This window comes from Salvelinus namaycush, chromosome 19 (genome assembly GCF_016432855.1).
Source record: "Salvelinus namaycush isolate Seneca chromosome 19, SaNama_1.0, whole genome shotgun sequence".
In the NCBI taxonomy this organism is placed as follows: domain Eukaryota; kingdom Metazoa; phylum Chordata; class Actinopteri; order Salmoniformes; family Salmonidae; genus Salvelinus; species Salvelinus namaycush.
In genome coordinates this window covers 24256513-24280712 of record NC_052325.1, presented here as the reverse complement: position 1 = coordinate 24280712, position 24200 = coordinate 24256513, and the positions used below count along the sequence as shown (strand labels likewise).

At 42.3% G+C, this 24200-nt stretch overlaps 2 protein-coding genes across 3 annotated transcripts in view; both read left to right on the top strand.

The window, feature by feature from the left end:
* Window positions 1-5282, top strand: part of LOC120063766 (voltage-dependent L-type calcium channel subunit beta-4-like) — a 63070-nt gene extending 57788 nt beyond the window's left edge. For both annotated transcript variants that reach the window (XM_039014059.1, XM_039014058.1), the window contains exons 11-14: window positions 1440-1591; window positions 2043-2138; window positions 3019-3201; window positions 5028-5282. In XM_039014059.1, the coding sequence (XP_038869987.1) occupies window positions 1440-1591; window positions 2043-2138; window positions 3019-3201; window positions 5028-5282 (686 nt within the window). The remainder of the gene's footprint in view (window positions 1-1439; window positions 1592-2042; window positions 2139-3018; window positions 3202-5027) is intronic.
* Window positions 5283-8707: 3425 nt separating this feature from the next.
* Window positions 8708-20459, top strand: LOC120064252 (ADP-ribosylation factor-like protein 5A). The gene is made up of 6 exons (XM_039014689.1): window positions 8708-9118; window positions 14027-14087; window positions 15179-15326; window positions 15553-15636; window positions 16140-16291; window positions 19714-20459. The coding sequence occupies exons 1-6, from the start codon at window positions 9073-9075 to the stop codon at window positions 19760-19762; spliced, it is 540 nt and encodes a 179-aa protein (XP_038870617.1). The 5' UTR covers window positions 8708-9072; the 3' UTR covers window positions 19763-20459.
* Window positions 20460-24200: the final 3741 nt, after the last annotated feature.

Genomic DNA, 24200 nt, shown 5'->3' with positions numbered 1-24200 from the left:
GTGGAATTTATTTCCTTCTTAATGCGTTTGAGCCAATCAGTTGTGTTGTAACACGGTAGAGGTGGGAAGGACAAGGTAGGGGTGGTATACAGAAGATAGCCCTATTTGGTAAAATACCAATTCCATATTATGTCAAGAACAGCTCAAATAAGCAAAGAGAAACGACAGTCCATCATTACTTTAAGACATGAAGGTCAGTCAATCTGGAACATTTCTAGAACTTTTAAAGTTTCTTCAAGTGCCGTCGCAAAAACCATCAAGCGCTATGATGAAACTGGCTCTCCTGAGGACAGCCACAGGAAAGGAAGAGCCAGAGTTAACTCTGCTGCAGAGGATAAGTTCATTAGAGTTAACTGCATCTCAGATTGCAGCCCGAATAAATGCTTCAAAAAGTTCAAGTAACAGACACATCTCAACATCAACTGTTCAGAGGAGACTGTGTGAATCAGGCCTTCATGGTCAAATTGCTGCAAAGAAACCACTACTAAAGGACACCAATAATAAGAAGAGACTTGCTTTGGCTAAGAAACACGAGCAATGGATATTAGACCGGTGGAAATCTGTCCTTTGGTCTGATGAGTCCAAATTTGAGATATTTGGTTTCAACTGCTGTGTCTTTGTGAGACGCAGAGTAGGTGAGCGGATGATCTCCGCATGTGTGGTTCCCATCATGCAGCATAGAGGAGGAGGTGTGATGGTTTGGGGGGCTTTTCTGGTGACACTGTCAATGATATATTTAGAATGCAAGGCACACTTAACTAGCATGGCGTACCACAGCATTCTGCAGCGATACGCCATCCCATCTGGTTTGCGCTTAGTGGGACTATCATTTGTTTTTCAACAGCACAATGACCCAAAACACACCTCCAGGCTGTGTAAGGGCTATTTGAACAAGAAGGAGAGTGATAGTGCTGCACCAGATGGCCTGGACTCCACAATCACCCTACCTCAACCCAATTGAGATGGTTTGGGATGAGTTGGACCGCAAAGTAAAGGAAAAGTAGCCATCAAGTGCTCAGCATATGTGGGAACACCTTCAAGACTGTTGGAAAAGCATTCCTCATGAAGCTGGTTGAGAGAATGCCAAGAGTGTGCAAGGCTGTCATCAAGGCAAAGGGTGGCTACTTTGAAGAATCTCAAATATAAAATATATATTGATTTGTTTAACACTTTTTTGGTTACAACATGATTCCATATGTGTTATTTCATAGTTTTGATGTGTTCACTATTATTCTACAATGTAGAAAACAGTAAAAATAAAGAAAAACCCTTGAATGAGTAGGTGTGTCCAAACATTTGACTGGTACTGTACATACTGTACTTATCAGATCCTATAAAGTGTGTATTACACAGAATTTGTGGAATAGATGTCTTCCGATTTTGGCAATATAAAGGGTTGTTGATCCACCATCTGTGATCACTGTTCTGTTTCCCCACAGCGGAGGTTCAGAGTGAGATTGAGAGGATATTTGAGCTGGCCAGATCCTTACAGCTGGTGGTCCTGGATGCTGACACAATCAACCATCCTTCCCAGCTCATAAAGACGTCCTTAGCACCTATCATCGTCCATGTTAAAGTGTCCTCTCCTAAAGTAAGTTTTAGGCTTCCCCTTATCCTCAAATGGTTCTAATTTTGCTACATACCCAAGGTGGGAGGGAACCAGGCTCCGAGAGTAAAATCATTTTGACATGTATGAATTCTCCTGCCTTTATACACACAGTTGTACCCAAATTCCTCTGCCACTGAGTGACATGTAAGAGTTAAAAAAAAAAGGTGAATTCAAAGTTTTGCCATTTTTCTATTTCCATCCCTGACCCATGCTGATTTGTCTTGCTGCTTTCTTCTGACTTGATATATACAGTGCTTGACTTGGGCAGGAGCTCGTCATAAAATGTTCTACAACCTGTTCCTCTTATAGAATATTATCTCAAAAGTATTGTGTAGATCCTGCACCTAAAAATAAACAGTACCGGCACCCAAAATGTGTACCGTAGCCTATTTCAGTCCAAGTCCAGCACTGTGAATATATAAACTATCCACAGGTTCTGCAGCGGTTGATCAAGTCGAGAGGGAAATCCCAGAGCAAACACTTGAACGTGCAGCTGGTGGCAGCAGACAAACTAGCACAGTGCCCTCCGGTAGGTATACAATAACCTTCAGTACACCCTGTCAACTGCTGGCCTCTTACCTTCCATAAGGGACAATATGTAACGGCAGCCTTCCCTCTCTTCACTATAAGAGAGGGTGAAACAGGGATCGGACCAACACGCAGCGTAGCCAGTGCTCAACATGTTTAATTAAACAAAAACAGTGAACACTTACAACGAACAAAATAACAAAATGTGGCAAACCGAAACAGTCCTATCTGGTGCAGAATACAAACACAGAGACAGGAAACAACCACCCACAATCCCCAACACAAAACAAGCCACCTATATATGATTCTCAATCAGGGACAACGATTGACAGCTGTCTCTAATTGAGAACCATATTAGGCTGAACACAGAAACAGACGAACTAGACACACAACATAGAATTCCCACCCAGCTCACATCCTGACCAACACTAAACAAGCAAAACACATAAGAACTCTGGTCAGGACGTTACACAATAGCCTTCAGTACACCCTGTCAACTGTTGGTCTCTTACCTCCCATAAGGAACAATAACCCTCAGTACACCCTGTCAACTGCTGGTCTCTGGCCTTCCACAAGGAACAATATACCCTCAGTACACCCTGTCAACTGTTGGTCTCTTACCTCCCATAAGGAACAATAACCCACAGTACACCCTGTCAACTGCTGGTCTCTGGCCCTCCACAAGGAACAATAACCCTCAGTACACCCTGTCAACTACTAGTCTCTGGCCTTCCACGAGGGACAATAACCGACAGTTAACTTTAGACCTGTCTTCCAGCAACTCAATTCCTCAGTCACTAAGTCGGAATGTCTCTCTGGTCTCCCCTCTCTCCCTGTCTCTCTGTCTCTCTCGCTCTCTCTCCCCTCCCCCTGTCTCTTAGGAAATGTTTGACATCATTCTGGATGAGAATCAGCTGGAGGATGCATGTGATCACCTGGCAGAGTACCTGGAAGCCTACTGGAGGGCAACACACACCTCCCTGAGCACCCCTCTCAACCCTTTGCTGGGCCGCAACCTGGGATCCACTGCCCTTTCTCCGTACCCCACAGCTATAACTGGGCTGGTCAACCAACCGGTGAATCAACCTGACCTTACTTTGACTGATATTTGCCCTCTTATTTGACTGGGAAACTGGTCTTACAGTGTTAAAGTAGATGCGGTGGCAATAGCTATTATCTAGGGCTGTGGCAGTCACAACATTTTGTCAGCTGGTGATGGTCAAGTAAATAACTGTCAGTCTCATGGTATTTGACCGTTAATTAACATAAACACATTTAGCATCTCCTGGCTTCCGCACATAGATTACAAGCCACTGATGCAGACCTTTGGAACATCTACATTTTAAAAAGTCAAATAAATCCATGTAATATAGCCTACACCTTCACAATACATCCATTATTTATTTTAAACAGGTCTAAAGAAGCATGATATGAACAAAATGTATTCTATTTCAGAAGAAAAGAAAAGCATACTCTGAGTTGTCCTTATGTTAGGTCCTGATCTGGCTATGCCATATGGCTGTGGGCTACACTAGTTCATTTAGCAGACAAGATTTGCTTAGAATTCTGTGACATTATTTTTTTCAAATGATTGTATGAAGAAAACAATTGAACAAAATATATATATTTTCTCCAAATAATTTGAGGGAGTGCACACATGCGGCTATTCTGTGTTGAGTGGTTAACAAAGAAATAGGCACTTCTATATGCTTAATTTAGAGTTATTAATGTAACTTTAGTTTTTCTATAAACGTTAGGCTATGTGTTTTGATTTTTAAAACATTATACGGCTGCATGTTGCGACTAATGATGATTTGAAAAAGTCGCTTGAAAGGCATGATTTCTGCTTTGTTTTTTTGCAGAGGCTTTACACACTTCATTAGTCTCTCATTCACAATTTGACAAGTACTTGATAATACCTATAATTTCACAGCGGCATCCCCCTTTATGATTAGAAAAAGTTGCAAAAAAAGGCAGTTTCTTATGCTGGGCATCATTCACAAGTGATAATATAGAATTCACAAGTGATAGGCTAATATTGTCACCCATCAGACTATTCTTGATTTAATCTTGTCTTTACATATACTAAATAATATATGTGTGACATTTGTTTTGATATAGAATGGACCATTATCATGCACCTGTCTCGAAACAGGGGCAGCGGGAAAAAATACAAATCTATATACTTAAATAGCGAATGGAGGACACATTTCCCATGGTTCATTTTCATGCCAGCGAGGTAGGCTATACTCCTGTTGTAAAGATAAACGATTGGCTTAATATTAAGAAAGTTGAGAAAGAAATATAGTATGCCTAGCCTATAGAAGGCTGATGGGATCCTACTCGTTTTAGTAGAGGCCATCACTCTGTTTTCTTGTAAAATTGTATAGCCTATAGAAATGTTGCGCAACATGAGCTCATGGGTTCTCATGAAGTGTTTGATTAGATTTTCTAAAACATTTGCATTGAGTGATTAGAGGGACAATAGAGTGCTGAGTACCAGGCAGTCAGCAAGTTTGGTAGGCTACTAATGACGGCATCAGAGCTTGGAGAAGCCTAATTACGGTGACTAAACGGTCATGTGGAATTTGACTGCCTTCGTGACTTGTGACCGCCGGTTTGGTGGTAATACAGTCACCGTAACTGCCCTAATTATGACTAGTTGTTGGGCAAATTGGTTGTAAATAATTAATTGAAAATGGTATGAATTAGTAGTGAAGTGATACAGGATTATGATACCGGATTGCTGCCTATTTATGTAGCCTCACCATCAAGGACGTTTTGCTCACTACTACAGGATAAAAAAAAACAATTATAACGTTTTGAAAAACCTGATGCTATAGTCAACTGCTGAATTTATACAATATGTGCTCTCTTTCTCTCTGAACAGGGTCAAAGAAACACAAACAAGAACAGCAATCACACAGCAGGAGAACACTCGCCATCAGACGAGAACTACCACAATGAGCGGCAGAGGAAGAGCCGTAACCGCCTGTCCTCCGGCTCGCAGCACAGCCGGGACCAGGTCCACTACCCCCTGGTGGAGGAGGATTATCATGACCCCTATCAGGACACGTACAAGCCCCACCGCAACCGTAACGGCTCCCCCGGAAGCTACAGCCATGACTCCAGGCACAGGCTTTGAGCTGAAGACCCCCTTATGTCACTTAGGCCTCTCTTCCCTTCACAGTGGGTACGACAGAGCCACATGACCACTCTCTAGTTTAATTGTACTGTAACCAACTTTTTTATCAAGTGTTAGTACCTCGCTTTTCCTCTGGCACTGGTTCACGGTGAAAACGTGAACATTGACCAACTAAAAATCTAATCTCTATGCCTTTTTCTTATGAGGGGCAGATTTTCACCATGTTTTTTTTCTAAGGGAAGACCCAACTCTGGGCTTGTCTTATTTTTAACATGGCAGAGCCTTGACATGTTGGTGTGAAAGGGGTGACTATGTGGTCTGGCCATCGACTCCCTGTTGTCTCAGTGTTAGCAGGGCTAGCTGTCGTGGTGGTCTTGGTGACCCATCAACACCTGCCTCGAACCAGTGCCAGACAGCGTCAAGCGTCCCTCGATCAGCACAGAACTTCTTTGCACATTTCCAGGAGCCAATAGCAGCAGAGTCAGTGCACTGTATATTTAATTAATGTCACTAAGTTGTTTGAAATTGTCTTTGATTTAAGTGTTTCCAGTCCTGTAGCCTACAACCTGTTTCTCAGAGTAGGCAAAGTTCCTGTTTGTCAAAATGTAGAGTTTTTTTTTTAGGGGGGTCCTGAATCGGAATCTTCTAGTTTCCAGGGCTTTTATTCCCTTCTTCTCCTCAATGATACTTAGCTAATGCCATTTGCGACGTGCCACACAGGACAAGAAATCACAATTTTCGAATAAAAATTTGCTAAGTAAATTAAGTGAGTTGCAAGTTTCATATCTTGTGCTCTTTCAGGAAAGGGTGCATCCCTTCGTTACATACAGTACCTTAAAACTCTAGTGTGAGGACTATGCCTATCAGTTTTTAGTATGCTGCAACCAAGAGGAAATAGCCTAATTGAAGTTTTTCCATTAGTACTCATGACTAGGAATAAAATATACAGTAGAGAGGGATGATATGCCCATCGAGCTTAATTTTAACTGTTTAAATGGGTTTCATAATTTACTAATGATCAAAGGATATGCTTTAGTATAGATGGATATACTTCCAATCAGGGAAATATTGATCATTTGAATTGAGGTATACCACATCCTATTTACTGTACAAGCAGCCTATTATAGTGATGCCATTTGCATCATATTTTATTGTCTTTTAAATGGTCTTGTGAATTCAAGTGTAATATATTCAAAGAAAGTCCTGCTTGGCAAGTAAAGAAATAACGGCTGTCCGTGGACCGACGTTTCATTGGTTTAGAATGATCAATGGCAGCATGTCTTTTTGTCAATATACAGTATGTCATGGAATAATGATTCAGTGCTGTTATGTATGTGTTAGGCCAGAAAAATCCCTAGGAGACTGTAGTTGAGTGAGTGACTGTTGTTTTGGACACTCTCATTTGAACAATTAATTTAATCAACAGTGACACATAAGCGGATGAGAGCGCTTCATTCAGTCTGCTATGAAGTAATATTGTTGATTTCATGAAACAAAGAAATTGTGAGTCTAACATCAAACATTTGGTCATAATTACTATGTAAAGCGCTTTGGGTGTCTACAAAGGCGATATATAAGTCAAATCAATGAATTGTAATTATTTGCCAACCATCAGCTGCTCTTTTCAATGCCCCGTTTAAAAGTCTTCCATGTCCTGGCCATTAAAAAGAAATTATGTTGTTTTTTAATGAACGATTTTACTTTCCCAAGCATTGCATATCAAAACATCATGACAAATGAATTGTTCAAAGCCTTATTGCTTAACCCAGGCCTTGTTTTGGAGTACTGTAGCAATGTAGTGGCTTCTCTCCTATCCATATACATATCCTCAAAATGTAGCATTTTATTTAATAGTTTTTATGGTCTAAATGGTTAGGAACAATTATAGAAGTTTAGTCATATGAAGAGAGTGTGAAGGGTACAGACTAGGGAGTTCTGTATAGAAGTTTAGTGATATGAAGAGAGTGTGAAGGGTACAGACTAGGGAGTTCTGTATAGAAGTTTAGTGATATGAAGAGAGTGTGAAGGGTACAGACTAGGGAGTTCTGTATAGAAGTTTAGTGATATGAAGAGAGTGTGAAGGGTACAGACTAGGGAGTTCTGTATAGAAGTTCATGTCAGAGAATGTCTCTCTGTATGCTATGAGTTGTGTATAGAGCACCAATAGAGGGTATGTATCAGAAACCCCCAACCGAACAAATCACAACATATTTCATTTGTTTTCTTCGAATACCTTCTTCTGTTGCCAAGATAGCTCGATTTCCGTTAGTGCTGTATTCTATAAAGGCATGCTGGTAAAGAGAAAAAATCGGACAAACTAATCTAGAGAAAAATGTACTATGCAAATGTGTACAGTGCTGCATGTTGATGCTTTTCCTCCCTCGGCTACTTAGCGGCTTCATTGGAGTTCAATGAGATTGTGTTCTTGTTATTTTTGTGAAAGATGACATTCAAAAGGGAAATGCGAAACTGCATGACTAATACAACTTTTTAATTTATCAAGAAGAAAGATAAATATGTTTTATGGGAAATTGATGTAAAATGAGAACTAACTAGTTAAAATGAACTTTTTTATCAAATAAACTCAGAGCTCTGTTATAATGATGGTCCAGATTCCTCTTTTCTTCATTGACTCCCATCTTCAAACAGATATGTTATCTTAAGATGTAGGCTATTGAGTTGGCCCTTCTTATCAAAATATTATTTTATTTTCACGAAAACAGAACACAGTGCGGTGCACACCCAGTGGGTGATATAGTGAATCATAATTTCTTCATTGTGGCCAATTGTAATGTCCTTGATGTGTTGTGCAATTGATGTTTGTTTGACCCAGAGCCAGGTTAGATCAGTGGTTCCCAAACTTGGCTTCTGGACAATATGGAGTCCCATGAAATTGGGGTCCCCTGAGAAAATCTGTAATCAAACAAATGAAGAACTTTTCTCTTCAAATGAGTATAGGATACAACCTTTTATTATAAATGTAAGGCCTTTTATACTATTAGAATACGTTTTCATTTAATTATTATGTGTTGGAACAGCGAGCGGGACCTTAATTAAATGAATATGAACACAGTGTTAGGGAATGTCATTTTCCCACGTGGGGTCCCCTGCATTTTCTACTGTCAATTGGGTTTTGTGCAGAAAAAGTTTGGGAATCCCGGGTTATGAACTGAATATACGATCTTATTAAATATGTGGCATTTTGTGAATGATTGCAATTGCCTCACTCCAAATGATGATGACCTGAAGTGCATATGGATGCTGTACTACTGGATAGTGGGCTTTGCACACATAATGAATGTAACGTATATGGTGTCACCCTAAACTTTATTCATCATAATTGTCTCTGATTTGGTAATCACTCTGGAATCCGTCCTCACTGGGCGGATTGTGGAGAGAGCATGCGTCAGTGTTGACGACTGCACTCCAGAGCTAGCTAATCAGCTATCGTTGTATTCTCTAGCTAGACACTCCAGGGCTAGCTAATCAGTTACCATTGTATTCTGTAGCTAGAAATGCAATAACGTCGTCCTGTAATTCTATTTCGGCCATAAAGGAAAAGCCTTCGTGCAAAGATGAGAACTTTATCAATAAGCGTTGACATTACTGGTCTCTTTTCCACCGTCAAATATTGCCAGGTCGTGTGACTACATTGCCCGATTAACGTTAGCAGCATCTTCAGGAATTCGCCAGATAGCAATCTAGCTAGCCAGTCAGCTAACGTTACCTAGCTAAATTACTGCCAAATTGGTCGTAGTTAGTTGCCTCCAAAGGCTCTACAACAACAGCCATGGGAATAATTTTCACCAAGCTATGGAGGCTTTTCAATCATCAAGGTATGTCAGACCTATTGTTGACGTCGAGTGTGTAGTTAGCTAGTTAGCCTAGCACGTTTCCTAGCGTCTAACGTATACAGCTGAGTTCATGTTGTTATTTAGCTAGTCCAGCTGTTAGCCAACAGCCAAGAATGTTCAGTGTTTACAAAACTGATAGCTAGCTAGCTTGCTATTATATATATATATATATAAATGGGGGGTGTAAAGTAATTATTATAATAATTCGTTGGGTGTTTATCTGTCCTATTTCACGCATGTGGGAATTGGACATATTTTTTTCATATCCCAACTTCCCCTGACTGAGAGACCCTCTGAGAGTGGGGCCACGGCCAGGGTCTGCGACCCTGGAGCACTTAGGGTTTCGCTGCACCTGCGATGACATCAGCAAATATGTGTACTTTGATTTGAAGGGCACGTCGACAGTTTTTTCACCTTGTCAGCTCGGGGAACTACCGACCTTTCGGTTACAGGCCCAACGCTCTAACTGCTAGGCTACCTGCTGTCCACAAAGTACTGTAGTGTAATACACAGGAGGTTGGTGGCAACTTAATTGGGGAGGATGGGCTTGTGGTAATGCCTGGAGTGGAGTGGTATCATTCCATTCGTTAGGTTCCAGCCATTATTATTAGCCATCCTCCCCTGGTGTAAAAGCTAGCTAGCTATATTGAATGATATCACCATGTGTTTTGTATATTGTTATAGCTATATCAGTACTGCATTGTTCAGAGAGCCTTGGTTCTGGACCGCAACTATGGAAGTTTGTTGGGACATTGGGATGACATTTGGACTCCCATCCTCGCTGTGTACCACGTGAGTTGAGTCAGCCTAGCTAAAGTTCAGGATCACTGGAGAGTAAAATGGAAATTTAATATTCATTTTGAGCATTAGCCCAGCAACTGGCCTTTGATGCAGTATTTTTCCTCTTTTCCCTCACAGATGGTCAGCTAAGAGCTGTGCTGAACGTCCTCTTTAGTGCACTGTGTTTTTGTCTAAATTAGCTGAAAATGTAATCAATCCCTTGCTGCTGAATCCTGAACTAACTCAATCTGTAAACAGATCTGTGCGAACCTGTAACACGAGACCCGAGGGCAGCAGAGTGCTCCTATGGAAAGTTCTCTCTCTTGGCCTCTTGGTTTTATGTAGTATGTGGGCCTATTCTCGGGGGGTCACTGACTGTGGTAAAGGATCGTTTGCCTAGTAAAATCAAGGTTGTATACATAAACAATCACAGATATTAAAACTAAAGATTTCACTTTAGGTTTACTCTTCACTCCTATCCCCACATGCAGTCAGTGCCACATCAGAATGTGTTTACCTATGGATGAACGCGAAGCACTCATTCTGAATGACGACGAAGAATCCTGTTCTGTTGTACTAGGCTGGTCCCAGATGTTTGTGTTTGCTAACTAAATTGCTGTCATTGTCAAGCCTAACATGTTTGGCATGGCAATTCCATAAGGAGTTGACAAGAGAGCTACTGTTGTCACAGGCTGGACAGCTTGCCTCTAACAAAATACAACATCATACTTTTTACCTGTTACTACCAGACAGCCAGGCCACTCTCCGCGGGGTAGGTAGAAAGCGGATGTATCCGTTTTTCAGGAAAACGGTATTTTCCACCTAACTTCCATTTCCCCTGAAAAACAGATGTGTGGACTGCTCAGGCATCTTTTTACGCCTGCTAGGTTAGGTTAGAGACAGGTATACCTCCCACCCAAAGCATGTCCCATCATGAAGAGGTTTTTATGCGTTTCAAGTAGTGATGGGGGGAAAAATCGATACAGTTACATATTGGGATATTATTTTTGACGATTTATCGACAATATCGCAATATTAATAATATTGTGAGGTCCCTGGCAATTCCCAGCCCTAGTTTTCAAGGCTGCTGAAAAGGGGAAATATGAGTGTTTTCAACAACTATTGACCCACTTAATTCGCTGTCAGTGTAACTCTTGTTACAGGCATACAGCATGACCCATTTCTGAGCGGCTCCATATTGGTTCAGTCAGAGCAATACTGTAGCTGAATTGTCTCTTAACCTAGGCTAGTTTCATTGGACTCTCCTCTCACAATGTCTTTATTTGTAATATAAGGACCTTGTCCTCTCACATAGGCCTATTGTAATTGGGTATGCCCAGTGTCTGGGGAAGGCTTTGATTGGTAGTCGTCAACAAGCAACAGTGTTCCACGTGTCATAAAGCCCATGGTGCGAGAGACGTTAAGTTTATGTCGCCGTGTCAGTAGTACTTCAAACAGGAATTTCAAAGGCTTCTCAATGTGGGCTCTGGCAGTTTAAATTTAAAAAAAGAAGTTCATTCACAAGGTGAATGACAAGTAAAATAGACTAGCACAGCACCAGGTACAAAGGTTCTTTACAGTGAATATAGTCGATATTGTTGATGGAACCGTGTGCACCAATTTTAACTGCTACACATAGCCTAAAACACCTGAGGTATCTTTGCAACTGAGACAAGGTCTTATGCATTAGTTTACGCAAGACTAACTGGAGATCTCAAACTCAGGTGACAGATGTGTGCTCTATGCAATCTGCATTTCGCAGTGGCTGCAAAAAAAATTCTCACATTAAGGTCTGCTCTTTGTTAAATACATTTTGTTTTCAGCACTTTTATTTCCATGACTGATCAAAATTAGTTTTCTCCTGGCTGTCTCTTGACCCTCTGCAGCAGACATATGGCACCAAAGTATCGTCCCTGGCGTTTCCCAGCCCTAGTGTCTATCTAGATAACGCCCACCAAAAAAGTGTCTACATAATGTCATAGCTTAGACCTCCCCCACATGGGAAGTTGGCTTCCCATGCTACTTGGTGTCATCTGAAGTTGTTTCCTAAAGAAAAAAAAGGAATTTCCCTTTCCTTAAAAAATGAACACCAAAGTAGTCTTAGTTGTGACCGTGAATCGAAGTAGACCACTCCATTTACTGTAAACAGTCCCGAGTAGCAGTCAAGTTGAACCCCGGTTCTGTAGCCTAAACACTGGGGATTGTGTTGCAGGTCTGCCAAAAATACATGTAGCAAGAGACAGGAAGAGAAATTACTCTTTAACCTTATTGCCCAGAAACTATCAAGGCTCTAGTTGTTCTTGAGGCCCCCTCTCATTTCTGCATTGTGTGTCAGGGTATTTTGGGGATTGTGAAGAAAGGAGATTCACTTCTGTAATTGCTGTGCTGCTCAACCAGCATTTCCTTGTCAGTCACATGATTAGGCTACATATGTTAATATGGGCATGAGTAAGGAAGAGGGGAGTAATTATTGAGTGAGTATTGGGTAAGGAGAAGGGGAATGAGTATTGGGTAAGGAAGAGGGGAGTGAGTATTGGGTAAGGAAGAGGGGAGTGAGTATTGGGTAAGGAAGAGGGGAGTGAGTATTGGGTAAGGACGAGGGGAGTGAGTATTGGGTAAGGACGAGGGGAGTGAGTATTGGGTAAGGACGAGGGGAGTGAGTATTGGGTAAGGACGAGGGGAGTGAGTATTGGGTAAGGACGAGGGGAGTGAGTATTGGGTAAGGACGAGGGGAGTGAGTATTGGGTAAGGACGAGGGGAGTGAGTATTGGGTAAGGACGAGGGGAGTGAGTATTGGGTAAGGACGAGGGGAGTGAGTATTGGGTAAGGACGAGGGGAGTGAGTATTGGGTCAGGACGAGGGGAGTGAGTATTGGGTCAGGACGAGGGGAGTGAGTATTGGGTCAGGACGAGGGGAGTGAGTATTGGGTCAGGAAGAGGGGAGTGAGTAGGCCTAGCTCTAGATCCAATCCAAATATACACAGCCTACTCCTGCCTGTAGCTTTTAAAAGGGGTGGATATTGTTTCAGCTTATTAGTCATATGTTTGCTCAGCCTGCTGTGCCCATATCTGTCTGGATTAGCCATACTGGATAATGTCTTGAATTCCGGTCAAGGTGTGGTTTTGCATTAGTACAAACCATCCCGATGACCTTGTACGAACCATCCCGATGACCTCGCAAGCTTAAATTCTCTTTTCACTAGCGCTACATGGATACAGAATGTAAGCTTGCCAGATCAGGATGGTTCGTACGAGGCTAGTTTTGTATAGCCCATGTACCTTCTTCAGTCATACTCATGAGGACTAGACTAACTTCACAGGTGTAATGTAATTTCTTGTCTAGTGGCAGCTAGCACCATGCTAACAACATTGTAGTGTGTGTGTGTGTGCTAAGATAACCTGTCTTTTGTTTTGGTCCAGTGTGTCTTGTTGGTGTTTATTTGTCTGTCTGTCAGTGACAGTGTTTACATGGAGCCGTATGTTTGAGTGCAGATGGCTTCGGCTTTATTCAGCTGAGCAGGTGGGTCAGTATCCGTTATGTGTTCAGCTGAGCAGGTGGGTCAGTATCCGTTATGTGTTCAGCTGAGCAGGTGGCTCAGTATCCGTTATGTGTTCAGCTGAGCAGGTGGCTCAGTATCCGTTATGTGTGTGCCATCCATTACCGACAGCTGCTGCTTTCAACCTTAGCAAGCGCAGCACTGAGACCACTCACTCTAGTGTGTGTGTGTGTGTGTGTGTGTGTGTGTGTGTGTGTGTGTGTGTGTGTGTGTGTGTGTGTGTGTGTGTGTGTGTGTGTGTGTGTGTGTCTCTGGCACTGCCTTGTCTCAGAGAGAGGGCAGCGAGAGAGCCGTTTGAATATGTGTGAAACATTGCAGTTTGTCACTGTGAAGTCTTAAGTCTTGCAGCTCCTATAACGAATGGCTTGTTTAGTTTATGACTGTGCTGTGGAGAGCTGAATAACAAATATCCAAATGACTCAATTGTGCTGCTCCATATTGGGTGCGTAGGTCAGCCACTGGGCATTGAAGTCAGACTTATTTTTGAAGTTTATAGTGTCTTGTGATTATTTGAATGTGTTTTTAAAATGTATTTCTTCTCACTTTTTTTTCAGAGCACAAGGTTATTATTGTGGGCCTGGACAATGCAGGGAAGACCACCATTCTTTACCAGTTGTAAGTAGCCTATTGTGCCCTTTTTTTAAGGAAATTAAGGGGATGAGAGGGACGTCTATGAAAGGGAAGATGTAAGTTATGTAGTGCTTTTCATTATACTGATAATCTCAAAGACTGTAAGAACTAAAACAAAAGTAGTCCTACATGTAGTTATTGGGTTGGACAATGGTCTTCAACAGAGGCTGTTATTGGGTTGGATGTATAGGTCACATCCATCCAACTCCGGTGGGCTGCACATAGGCCAAGCTTAGAACAGTTTCCTGAAAGTCAGTCAAGAAGAGCCTTCACGCTTCACCCTCAGCACTCTCCTCCGCCACTCTGTTCTCAGCTCTTCTGATGCCCTGAAGCAGGCTTGTTTGGGGGGGGGGGCTGCTATGCCATTTATCTTCTGTTCTATTGGTTTTCATATCAACTTTCTTTCGTTGTCAATCCTAGTCATATTAGCAACCCATCTTAGTTGTTGCATCTTTAGATACCCCCTATTTCTAAGTTTCTAACTGAGATTTTCATCTTATCACAAAATAGAACCGCTATTAGGTGCTCTGTTTAGAATGGTGTTTTCCTGCAAATTCCATTTGGGCAAATTATGTTTTATTGGCTGCTTCATTACATGAGTTGCATGTTCTGTTAAGATGCATTACCATAATCTAAATGTGATTTCTGTCATTCTGAGCACCGTGGGTGGACGCCATAATGGTTTATGCACCCAATGCATATGGGTCCAGTAAATTAAAATCTGCCTGGTCACGTTGTCCGGCACCACATTTTCCTAACGGAAATCTTGATATCACCAGATTTTTTTTCTTCTGTTGGACCCGGGATTCGAACTGCCAACTCCGGTTGCTGGCTCGTCTCTCTAACCACTAGGCTGCCTGCCTAAGGTCCTTGGTCTATAAGGAGTAACGTTAGGCTCCTTTAGTCCAATATTGGGCTAGGTTTTGGTTAACCCACAGTTCATGGAAGAATGATACAATGGGGCATAGATTACAAAGTGAAGTGAACTCCGGGAACCCCATTGTTCTCATGCCTACCAGAATTCTATCTGACTTTTTTTTTGCATTGATTGAAAACCTCCTGTGCTTGTGATGCAGTTCTATGAACGAGGTCGTGCACACCTCTCCTACAATAGGCAGCAACGTGGAGGAGATAGTGGTGAACAACACTCACTTCCTGATGTGGGACATCGGAGGGCAGGAGTCACTGAGATCCTCCTGGAACACGTACTACACAAACACAGAGGTCAGAACACGTATTGTGGCTGTATGGCAGTTATTATTATTTTGTAGTTTTATTTTTTATTAAACTAACAAAAACTGCTCAACAATATTGCTATGCAATTGTTTTTTAAAAACGGCTTAATACAATGTTTCCAGTGTTTTTACTTAGGTATAAGAGCAATTTAATATAAAGTGTTATCGGCTGTCTTTTTAACTGTCCTTATCTCTCTGCCCATCTTTCTCTCCAGTTTGTGATCATAGTGGTGGACAGCACCGACCGAGAGAGAATCTCTGTCACCAAAGAGGAGCTCTACAGAATGCTTGTACATGAAGTGAGTTGTTGGTCTTCTTGTACATGTTTTATGTGAGAAGACGTATGACAATATGTGTGTGTCAAGATGGTATGAGTTCAATACATCCCACAGCAGAAGACATGGCAGCAGCCGGTGTTCCATGATGGTCTATGACACACGTGTCAAACTCATTCCACGGAGGGCTGAGTGTCTGCGTGTTTTTTGCTCCACCCTTGTACTTGATTGTTGAATTAAGGTCACTAATTAGAAAGGAACTTCCCTCACCTGGTTGCCTAGGTCTTAATTGAAAGGAAAAACCCAAAACACACAGACACTGTCCTTCGTGGAATGAGTTTGACACCCCTGGTCTATGAGCATACGGGCACCTCTCGCTTTTTCTCCTCATCCTCCTATTCCCTCATTGTATCATTCACAAGTCCTTCTCCTCCATCCCTTTTAGTACTCCATAGTTGAAATTAAGTGTGCTAAACTCCAAATTCTCTCCTTTCTCTCTTTCTTTCTTTCTTTCTCTCTCTCGTCAGGATCTGAAGAAGGCGGGCCTGCTGATCTTTGCTAACAAGCAGGATGTGAAGGGCTGTATGTCTGTGGCTGAGATCTCCCAGAGCCTGCAGCTCACATCAGTCAAAGACCACCAGTGGCACATCCAGGCCTGCTGCGCCCTCACTGGGGAGGGGTAAGAAAATGTGTTTTCTCCTTGGCGGAATGGACCACTCTCATTAAAACTAGTACTTGTCTCGAATATTGACTAAATTGGTGTCCGCTAACCATCTTTGGGAGTACTGGCAATCCTTCACTTAGGCATACAATGCATTTGGAAAGTATTCAGACCCCTTGACTTTTTCCACATTTTGTTACACGTTACAGCCTTATTCTAAAATGTATTAAATAGTTATTTTTACTCTTCAATCTACACACAATACCTCATAATGACCATAATCATAATGACCAAGTAAAAACAGGTTTTTAGACATTTTTGCAATATATTAAAAATAAACTGATATCACATTTACATAAGTATTCAGATCCTTTACTCGGTATTTTGTTGAAGCACCTTTGGCAGCGATTACAGCCTCAAGTCTCCTTGGGTATGATGCTACAAGCTTGGCACACCTGTATTTGGGGAGTTTCTCCTATTCTTCTCAGCAGATCATCTCAAGCTCTGTCAGGTTGGATGGGGAGGGTCGCTACACAGCTATTTTCAGGTCTCCAGAGATGTTCGATCAGGTTCAAGTCCGGGCTCTGGCTGGGCCACTCAAGGACATTCAGAGACTTGTCCCAAAACCACTCCTGCGTTGTCTTGGCTGTGTGCTTAGGGCTGTTGTCCTGTTGGAAGGTAAACCTTCGCCCCAGTCTGCGGCCCTGAGTGCTCTGGAGCAGGTTTTCATCAAGTACAATTGAAGTCAGAAGTTTACATACACCTTAGCCAAATACATTTAAACTCAGTTTTTCACAATTTCTGACATTTAATCCTAGTAAAAAGTCCCTGTCTTAGGTCAGTTAGGATCACCACTTTATTTTAAGAATGTGAAATGTCAGAATAATAGTAGAGAATTATTTATTTCAGCTTTTATTTCAGCTTTTATTTCTTTCATCACATTCCCTGTGGGTCAGAAGTTTACATACACACAATTAGTATTTGGTAGCATTGCCTTTAAATTGTTTAACTTGGGTCAAATGTTTCGAGTAGCCTTCCACAAGCTTCCCACAATAAGTTGGCCCATTCCTCCTGACAGAGCTGGTGTAACTGAGTCCGGTTTGTAGGCCTCCTTGCTCGTACACGCCTTTTCAGTTCTGCCCACACATTTTCTATAGGATTGAGGTCAGGGTTTTGTGATGGCCACTCCAATACCTCGACTTTGTTGTCCTTAAGCCATTTTGCCACAGCTTTGGAAGTATGCTTGGGGTCATTGTCCATTTGGAAGACCCATTTGTGACCAAGCTTTAACTTCCTGACTGATGTCTTGAGATGTTGCTTCAATATATGCATATAATTTCCATCCTCATGATGCCATCTATTTTATGAAGTACACCAGTCCCTCCTGCAGCAAAGCACCCCCACAACATGATGCTGCCACCCCCGTGCTTCACAGTTGGGATGGCGTTCTTTGGCTTGCAAGCCTCCCCCTTTTTCCTCCAAACATAACGATGGTCATTAGGACCAAACAGTTCTATTTTTGTTTCATCAGACCAGAGGACATTACTCCAAAAAGTACGATATTTGTCCCCATGTGCAGTTGCAAACCGTAGTCTGGCTTTTTTATGGTGGTTTTGGAGCAGTGGCTTCTTGCTTGCTGAGCGGCCTTTCAGGTTATAGGACTATATTATAGGACGATATAGGACTTGTTTTACTGTGGATATAGATATTTTTGTACCTATTTCCTCCAGCATCTTCACAAAGTCCTTTGCTGTTGTTCTGGGATTGATTTGCACTTTTCGCACCAAAGTACGTTCATCTCTAGGATACAGAACGCGTCTCCTTCCTGAGCGGTATGATGGCTACGTGGTCCCATGGTGTTTATACTTGCGTACTATTGTTTGTACAGATGAACGTGGTACCTTCAGGCATTTGGAAATTGCTCGCATGGATGAAACAGACTTGTGGAGGTCTACCATTTCTTTTTCTGAGGTCTTGGCTGATTTCTTTTGATTTTCCCATGATTTCAAGCAAAGAGGCACTGAGTTTGAAGGTAGGCCTTGAAATACATCCACAGGTACACCTTCAGTTGACTTAAATGATGTCAATTTGTCTATGGGAAGCTTCTAAAGCCATGACATCATTTTCTGGAATTTTTCAAGCTGTTTAAAGGCACAGTCAACTTTATGTAAACTTCTGACCCACTGGAATTGTGATACAGTGAATTATAAGTGAAATTATCTGTCTGTAAACAATTGTTGGGAAAATTAATTGTCATGCACAAAGTAGATGTCCTAACCGACTTGCCAGAACTATAGTTTGTTAACAATAAATGTGGAGTGGTTGAGAAACTAGTTTTAATGACTCCAACCTATGTATATGTAAACTTCTGACTTCAACTGTATCTCTCTGTACTTTGCTCTGTTCATCTTTCCTTTGATCCTGACAAGTGTCCCAGTCCCTGTTGCTGAAACACATCCCCTTAGCATGATGCTGCCACCACCATGCTTCACCGTAGGGGTGGATCCAGGTTTCCTCCAGAGAATCTTGGTTCTCATGGTCTGATAGTCTTTAGGTGCTCCAAAGCGGGCTGTCATGTGCCTTTTACTGAGGAGTGACTTCCGTCTGGCCACTCTACCATAAAGGCCTGATTGGTGGAGTGCTGCAGAGATGGTTGTCCTTCTGGAAGGTTCTCCCATATCTACAGAGGAACTCTGGAGCTCTGTCAGAGTGACCATCGGGTTCTTGGTCACCTCCCTGATCAAGGCCCTTCTCCCCTAATTGCTCAGTTTGGCCGGGTGGCCAGCTCTAGGAAGAGTTTTGGTGGTTCCAAACTTCTTCCATTTAAGAATGATGGAGGCCACTGTGTTCTTGGGGACCTTCAAGGCTGCAGAAATGTTTGTAGCCTTCCCCAGATCTGTGCCTCGACACAATCCTGTCTCGGAGCTCTACGGACAATTCCTTCGACCTCATGGCTTGGTTTTTCCTCTGACATGCACTGTCAACTGTGGGACCTTATATAGACAGGTGTGTGCCTTTCCAAATCATGTCCAATCAATTGAATTTACCACAGGTGGACTCCATTCAAGTTGTAGAAACATCTCAAGGATGATCAATGGAAACAGGATGCACCAGAGCTCAATTTCGAGTCTCATAGCAAAGGGTCTGAATAATTATGTAAAAAATAAGTTATTTCTGTTTTTTGTTTTTAAATTTGCTAAAATACCTGAACCTGTTTTCGCTTTGTCATTATGGGGTATTGTGTGTAGATTGATAAGGGGGATTTTTTATATTTTTTAGAATAAGTAACATAACAAAATGTGGAAAAACGGAAGGGTCTGAATACTTTCTAAATGCACTGCGTGTTAGTCTGAAGAACATACATTTGTGAAGTATCAAAATATATTCCCATGAACTGATAAATCCATTATCTTGTTTTCCTTATGTCTCCATACCTTTAGGTTGTGCCAAGGCTTGGAGTGGATGACGTCACGACTGCGAGTCAGATGACCTTTGACCCTGATCAACAACAAAAACAACAGGTGTGCTGTTCCTCTCCTCTCTCTACACCTTCAGTCCTGAGGGGTGTAGTGGTTGGTTGGCGGTTGACGGGTGGCCCTCTCCATGAAGCCTCTGACCTGACCCAGCTGGTCAGACTGCCAGGATGTTGTTTTTCTGTTGCGTGTTTATTTATTACTACAAAACACTGCTCTGACTGAGAACTGTGAGCAACCAGAACTGAATAACTCTACCTTTTCAGGATCAATTCTGGAAAGAAAAGTTAAACAAAAGACTGATAAGAATTCCGGTGTGTTGAATTTCTGAATCTGCAAGGTTGGTTTTCCAACTAAAAAAGATATGGACTATCTGGGACTGGAGGTGAGCTTGGACTTAAGAGGACTCATATTTAGTTGTTTGAGTGAGCCTACCTGCCCAGCGTGGCCTTGTTTCAGTATTGCCATACTGTCTGAGATGGTTGTATTGCCCTATGTATACAGTCCAGTATTTACATTATGACTGCGTCCCAAATGGCACTTTATTCCTTAATTCACATTTCATTACCTTGTGCCTGCTGCGTCGGAATCCTGAAGTGATGATGGCTGAAGATACTGAGTCACAGAACTGAAGAGCGAAACCCAACTCTCTCAGCTCATATGAAATACATTTGGAAAAATAAAGTGTTTTTATCTGTTTTGGGTTCATTACATTTGTCGTAAATGTGTATTTATTTGACAGGTAAGAAATATTCCTATGTTTCTGGTTATCTTCATATACCCTTGTAATGTGGTTTTGTCATAGTCACCTTTCGGCGAAATTCGCAGTTTTGAATCCAAAATAGGTGACCTATGTGATTCGTTTAGATCCGATGAGAAGGTTTGGGAGAGGGAGCTTTGGATCACTACTGGCTGTAAGCGAACGAGCGATGCGCGTTTGGAGCAATAATGGCTGTATCCAAGGCTCAGCCAATCGTTTACATAACAACAGAAATCAGAGCAACAAGCGACTGAAGAGACAACCATCAGCGCGCGCTCTGGAAAGACAGCTTGCCAGCTACAGCAGCGCGTCTCTGAACGATAACGAAGAGGTAACGTTAGATGAGAAGCCTGACCACGGTGATGAAGCGTACTTAATGAGCTGTAACCGAAAAACAACTGGCATTTGGAAAGTTTGAGGTAAGGGAGAAAGTGGTGGAACAAGTTTTGTTAGCATTGTTAAGAATCTTGCTAACTGGATCGAATTCTCCGTAAGCTAGCCAGAGACATGTTGAGCAACATTAGCCAATTTATCTGATAAAATTCTTGAGTTTATGAAAATTAGCTGTCAAATAAAGTCAGACAGCTAACGTTACAACATCAGATGAGCTAACATTAGTAACCTAACCAATTCGCTATAGTAATGAAACGGGTAGGGAGCAGGTCTCGAACCCTCGACCTTCTAGCCCGAAGTCCAGCGCGCTATCGACTGTTGCCCACTCCTCAGTAAGGGAAGTAGCTATTGGCTGTCCTAAATGACGTCATAACCTAATTTGCGTAATTAACCATGTTTATGTAATTGTGATGTACGCTGTATGAACTTTCTTCTGTCAATTCTTGTTTTTTTAAATGTCTCAATTCCAACCCTCCTATATCCGGGCCGGCAAAAGAGACACTCTGGGGGAGTTACTTAGTTTTTTGTTTTTTAGTTCAGTTTTCTTAATTTGGTTTGGTTTTTAACCTTAGGAGCCTACAACAATTCACAGTAAAACATGAACATTTTTAACCATAACATAAAATAAAAAAATGCATACAATCTAAATGGACCAAAAAGAGACAATAGAAAAAACTCAATGGCAATGTGAGAAATTTATGGTAACTACTCTGGCCCTAATTCAGGTTAATTGAATGTTTTAATGTAAGCCGGGCCGGGATCAGCCAGCGGCGGCTTCCCGCATGCGCGATTCATTTGCAGTCTGAATGCGGAGGGGTGAACATCTCCTGCTCTGACTGCAGCTGGGAGGGACTGCTGCACACGGACTGGGCCGCCTGTGAGTGCTTTGGGACGGGGTGGGACCCGCGGCAGCACCCGCTGCTCGTTGAGAAGAGTAACGCTTCGAACACACCGACTGCGTCATTGCATCACTGCTGCATATGTAACAGGGTTATATTGGTGATTCCCCTTGCCACTTTATTGTTAAGCCAATGGGTTTTTGGTTTTAGTTTTGTCTTGCCGTCACCTACTCAACATGGCATCTTATTGGCTGGTTTGCGTAGCTTGCTTACGAGGGAGGATGTTTCAGTTAGAATCGTCCCAGTGAACAAGCACCAAACCAGCGGTAAGTTGTTGGTTGCAAAGCACTGTACATCAAAAGTGATTTTTATACTCCCAAGTGATGATTTAAGTGTACAATTTATATAAATTTGTTTGTAAATGTTATTCGAACATCACACATAAGATGCAGTGTTTTTTGGAGAATATTGGTTGTGCATTTTGGTTGTAAAGAATTCCCGCCAGTACTAGCTAGCAACTTACTGTGTCTGGTGGGGGGGGGTCATATATTTTGTACAGTGCGTGAGTGCAGAGTTGGATGGTGAGCCGTGCATTGCATGACGTGCAATTTTGTGCTGTTCCTATCAGGTACATTGTTAAAGATATTATATTGTATATTGTAATTGTATTATTTTGGTAACTACATGGCCCAGTGAACAAGCACCAAACCAGCGTGCGTGAGTGCAGAGTTGGATGGTGAGCCGTGCATTGCATGACGTGCAATTTTGTGCTGTTCCTATCAGAATAAATCTCCATGACTGGTGCTACACGTTGGAGTTCGTGTCGAGAATTGATTGTACACAACGCAAGAAGAGTACTGTTACAGTGGTGCCGTGACCGTTCTTCTGGATCGGATCATCCTTCGCTGGATTTCCATCTCAGAACTTCGCCGTGGTTGCCGTTGAAGAACCAGATAAGACGTTGCTGGTGCAGTATAGTGCGATATCGCATTTCGCCACAAGAGGGCGCCGCCAACGTTTTATTATCGAAATTGATGATTTCTCTGGCTGAGACACTTCACAGATAAACTATATAACTTTTGTGTTACTTGTTTATTTGAAATTCTAATGTATATCTGATATGAGTAGGGTGAGTTTTACCTGTGTACTAGATATAGGTTAGATTTTGACGTGAGGTTAAAGAAAGAAATATATATATGCATTTTTTTTGCTAGTTACATTTTTATTAGTGTGTTGATTTCCCATTGTTAAAATGGAAGGTGTTGGGAGAGGTAGGGGTTTCCTGTCATTTAATCTGTCACCATCTGTTGGTAGGGGTTCAGGCAAAATTCCAGTTGCTTCTACACCTATGCCTAAACTGGAGGGTTTTGGGAGTTTTGATGATAGTGTACCCATGGAAACGCCCAAGGATGTGTATGACAGAGTTTTGCCAAATACAGGGAGTGGGGAGGTCTCCATGGATTTCATAGCAGACATAGTACAGCAGATTGGTCATTCCATTGGGGAGAACATTGCCTCCTGTTTGGAGTCAAAGGCAATTGTTGGACATGTTGGGGACAATGTTATGGGGAATGCATGCAGCTCTAGGGGTTTGGATGTGTCAGGCCTGAACCTGGTATTGAAGTCTGATATCAGGGAACCAGTGTACTTTCGGGGGGATGGCTCTGAAAAGTGCACAGTGCATGAGTGGGAGGATATGGTCATGGTTTACATGCGTAAGAGGGGCGTATCTGTGATGGACCAAGCTGTTGAGGTTATGGGTAGGCTTATGGGAAGGGCCCGCGATGTTGTTAAAGTGGGCATACGCAGCAATCCCTCCGTTGATTTATCTAAAGGCCCGAGTCCCATCTTTGACATACTGAAACAACATTTTAGTGACACTGCTTTTTCAAGCATGCCCCTCGCTGACTTTTATGCCACATTACCTCTGACTGATGAACAACCATTTGAATATTGGCTCAGACTGAACAGGGCTATGGAGGTTGCTGAAGATTGTCTAAAGAGACAGAAAAAAAGTGTTGAAGACCCATCTCGTGAGCTCACAGTCATGTTCATCAGACACTGCCCTAACGCTGAACTGTCCCTTATCTTTAAGTGCAAGCCATTACAGCAGTGGACTGCTGCAGATGTTCATGAGAGGCTGGATGAATACAGGAGGGAGCAGAGGTACTCTCACTTATCTAAGGTGATCCCAGCCATCACAACAATGAAGCAGGAAGTTGGTGCTGTCATGCCGATCACCATGCCTGCTGTGAGGCCCATCATGGAAGTACCCAATACGTTGCCTTACCCAGCCCAGACTATTCAGGGCTCAGCTGAGCCGATGGAACGTATCCTTGCAATGCTGGAGCGTGTGCTGGAGCAGAGACCACAACAGTCTGACCATAGGTTCCAAAAAGGGAATAGGAGCAAAGTGAAGTCTAATGGGCCATGTAACGTGTGCGGGGATGCTGGACATGATA

Bases quoted from the DNA above. Each gene is read 5' to 3' on its own strand.
- LOC120064252 (XM_039014689.1), top strand. From the start codon at position 9,073: ATGGGAATAATTTTCACCAAGCTATGGAGGCTTTTCAATCATCAAG. The intron at 14,088-15,178 runs GTAAGTAGCCTA...CTTGTGATGCAG, and splicing joins ACCACCATTCTTTACCAGTT to TTCTATGAACGAGGTCGTGC. The intron at 15,327-15,552 runs GTCAGAACACGT...CTTTCTCTCCAG, and splicing joins CGTACTACACAAACACAGAG to TTTGTGATCATAGTGGTGGA.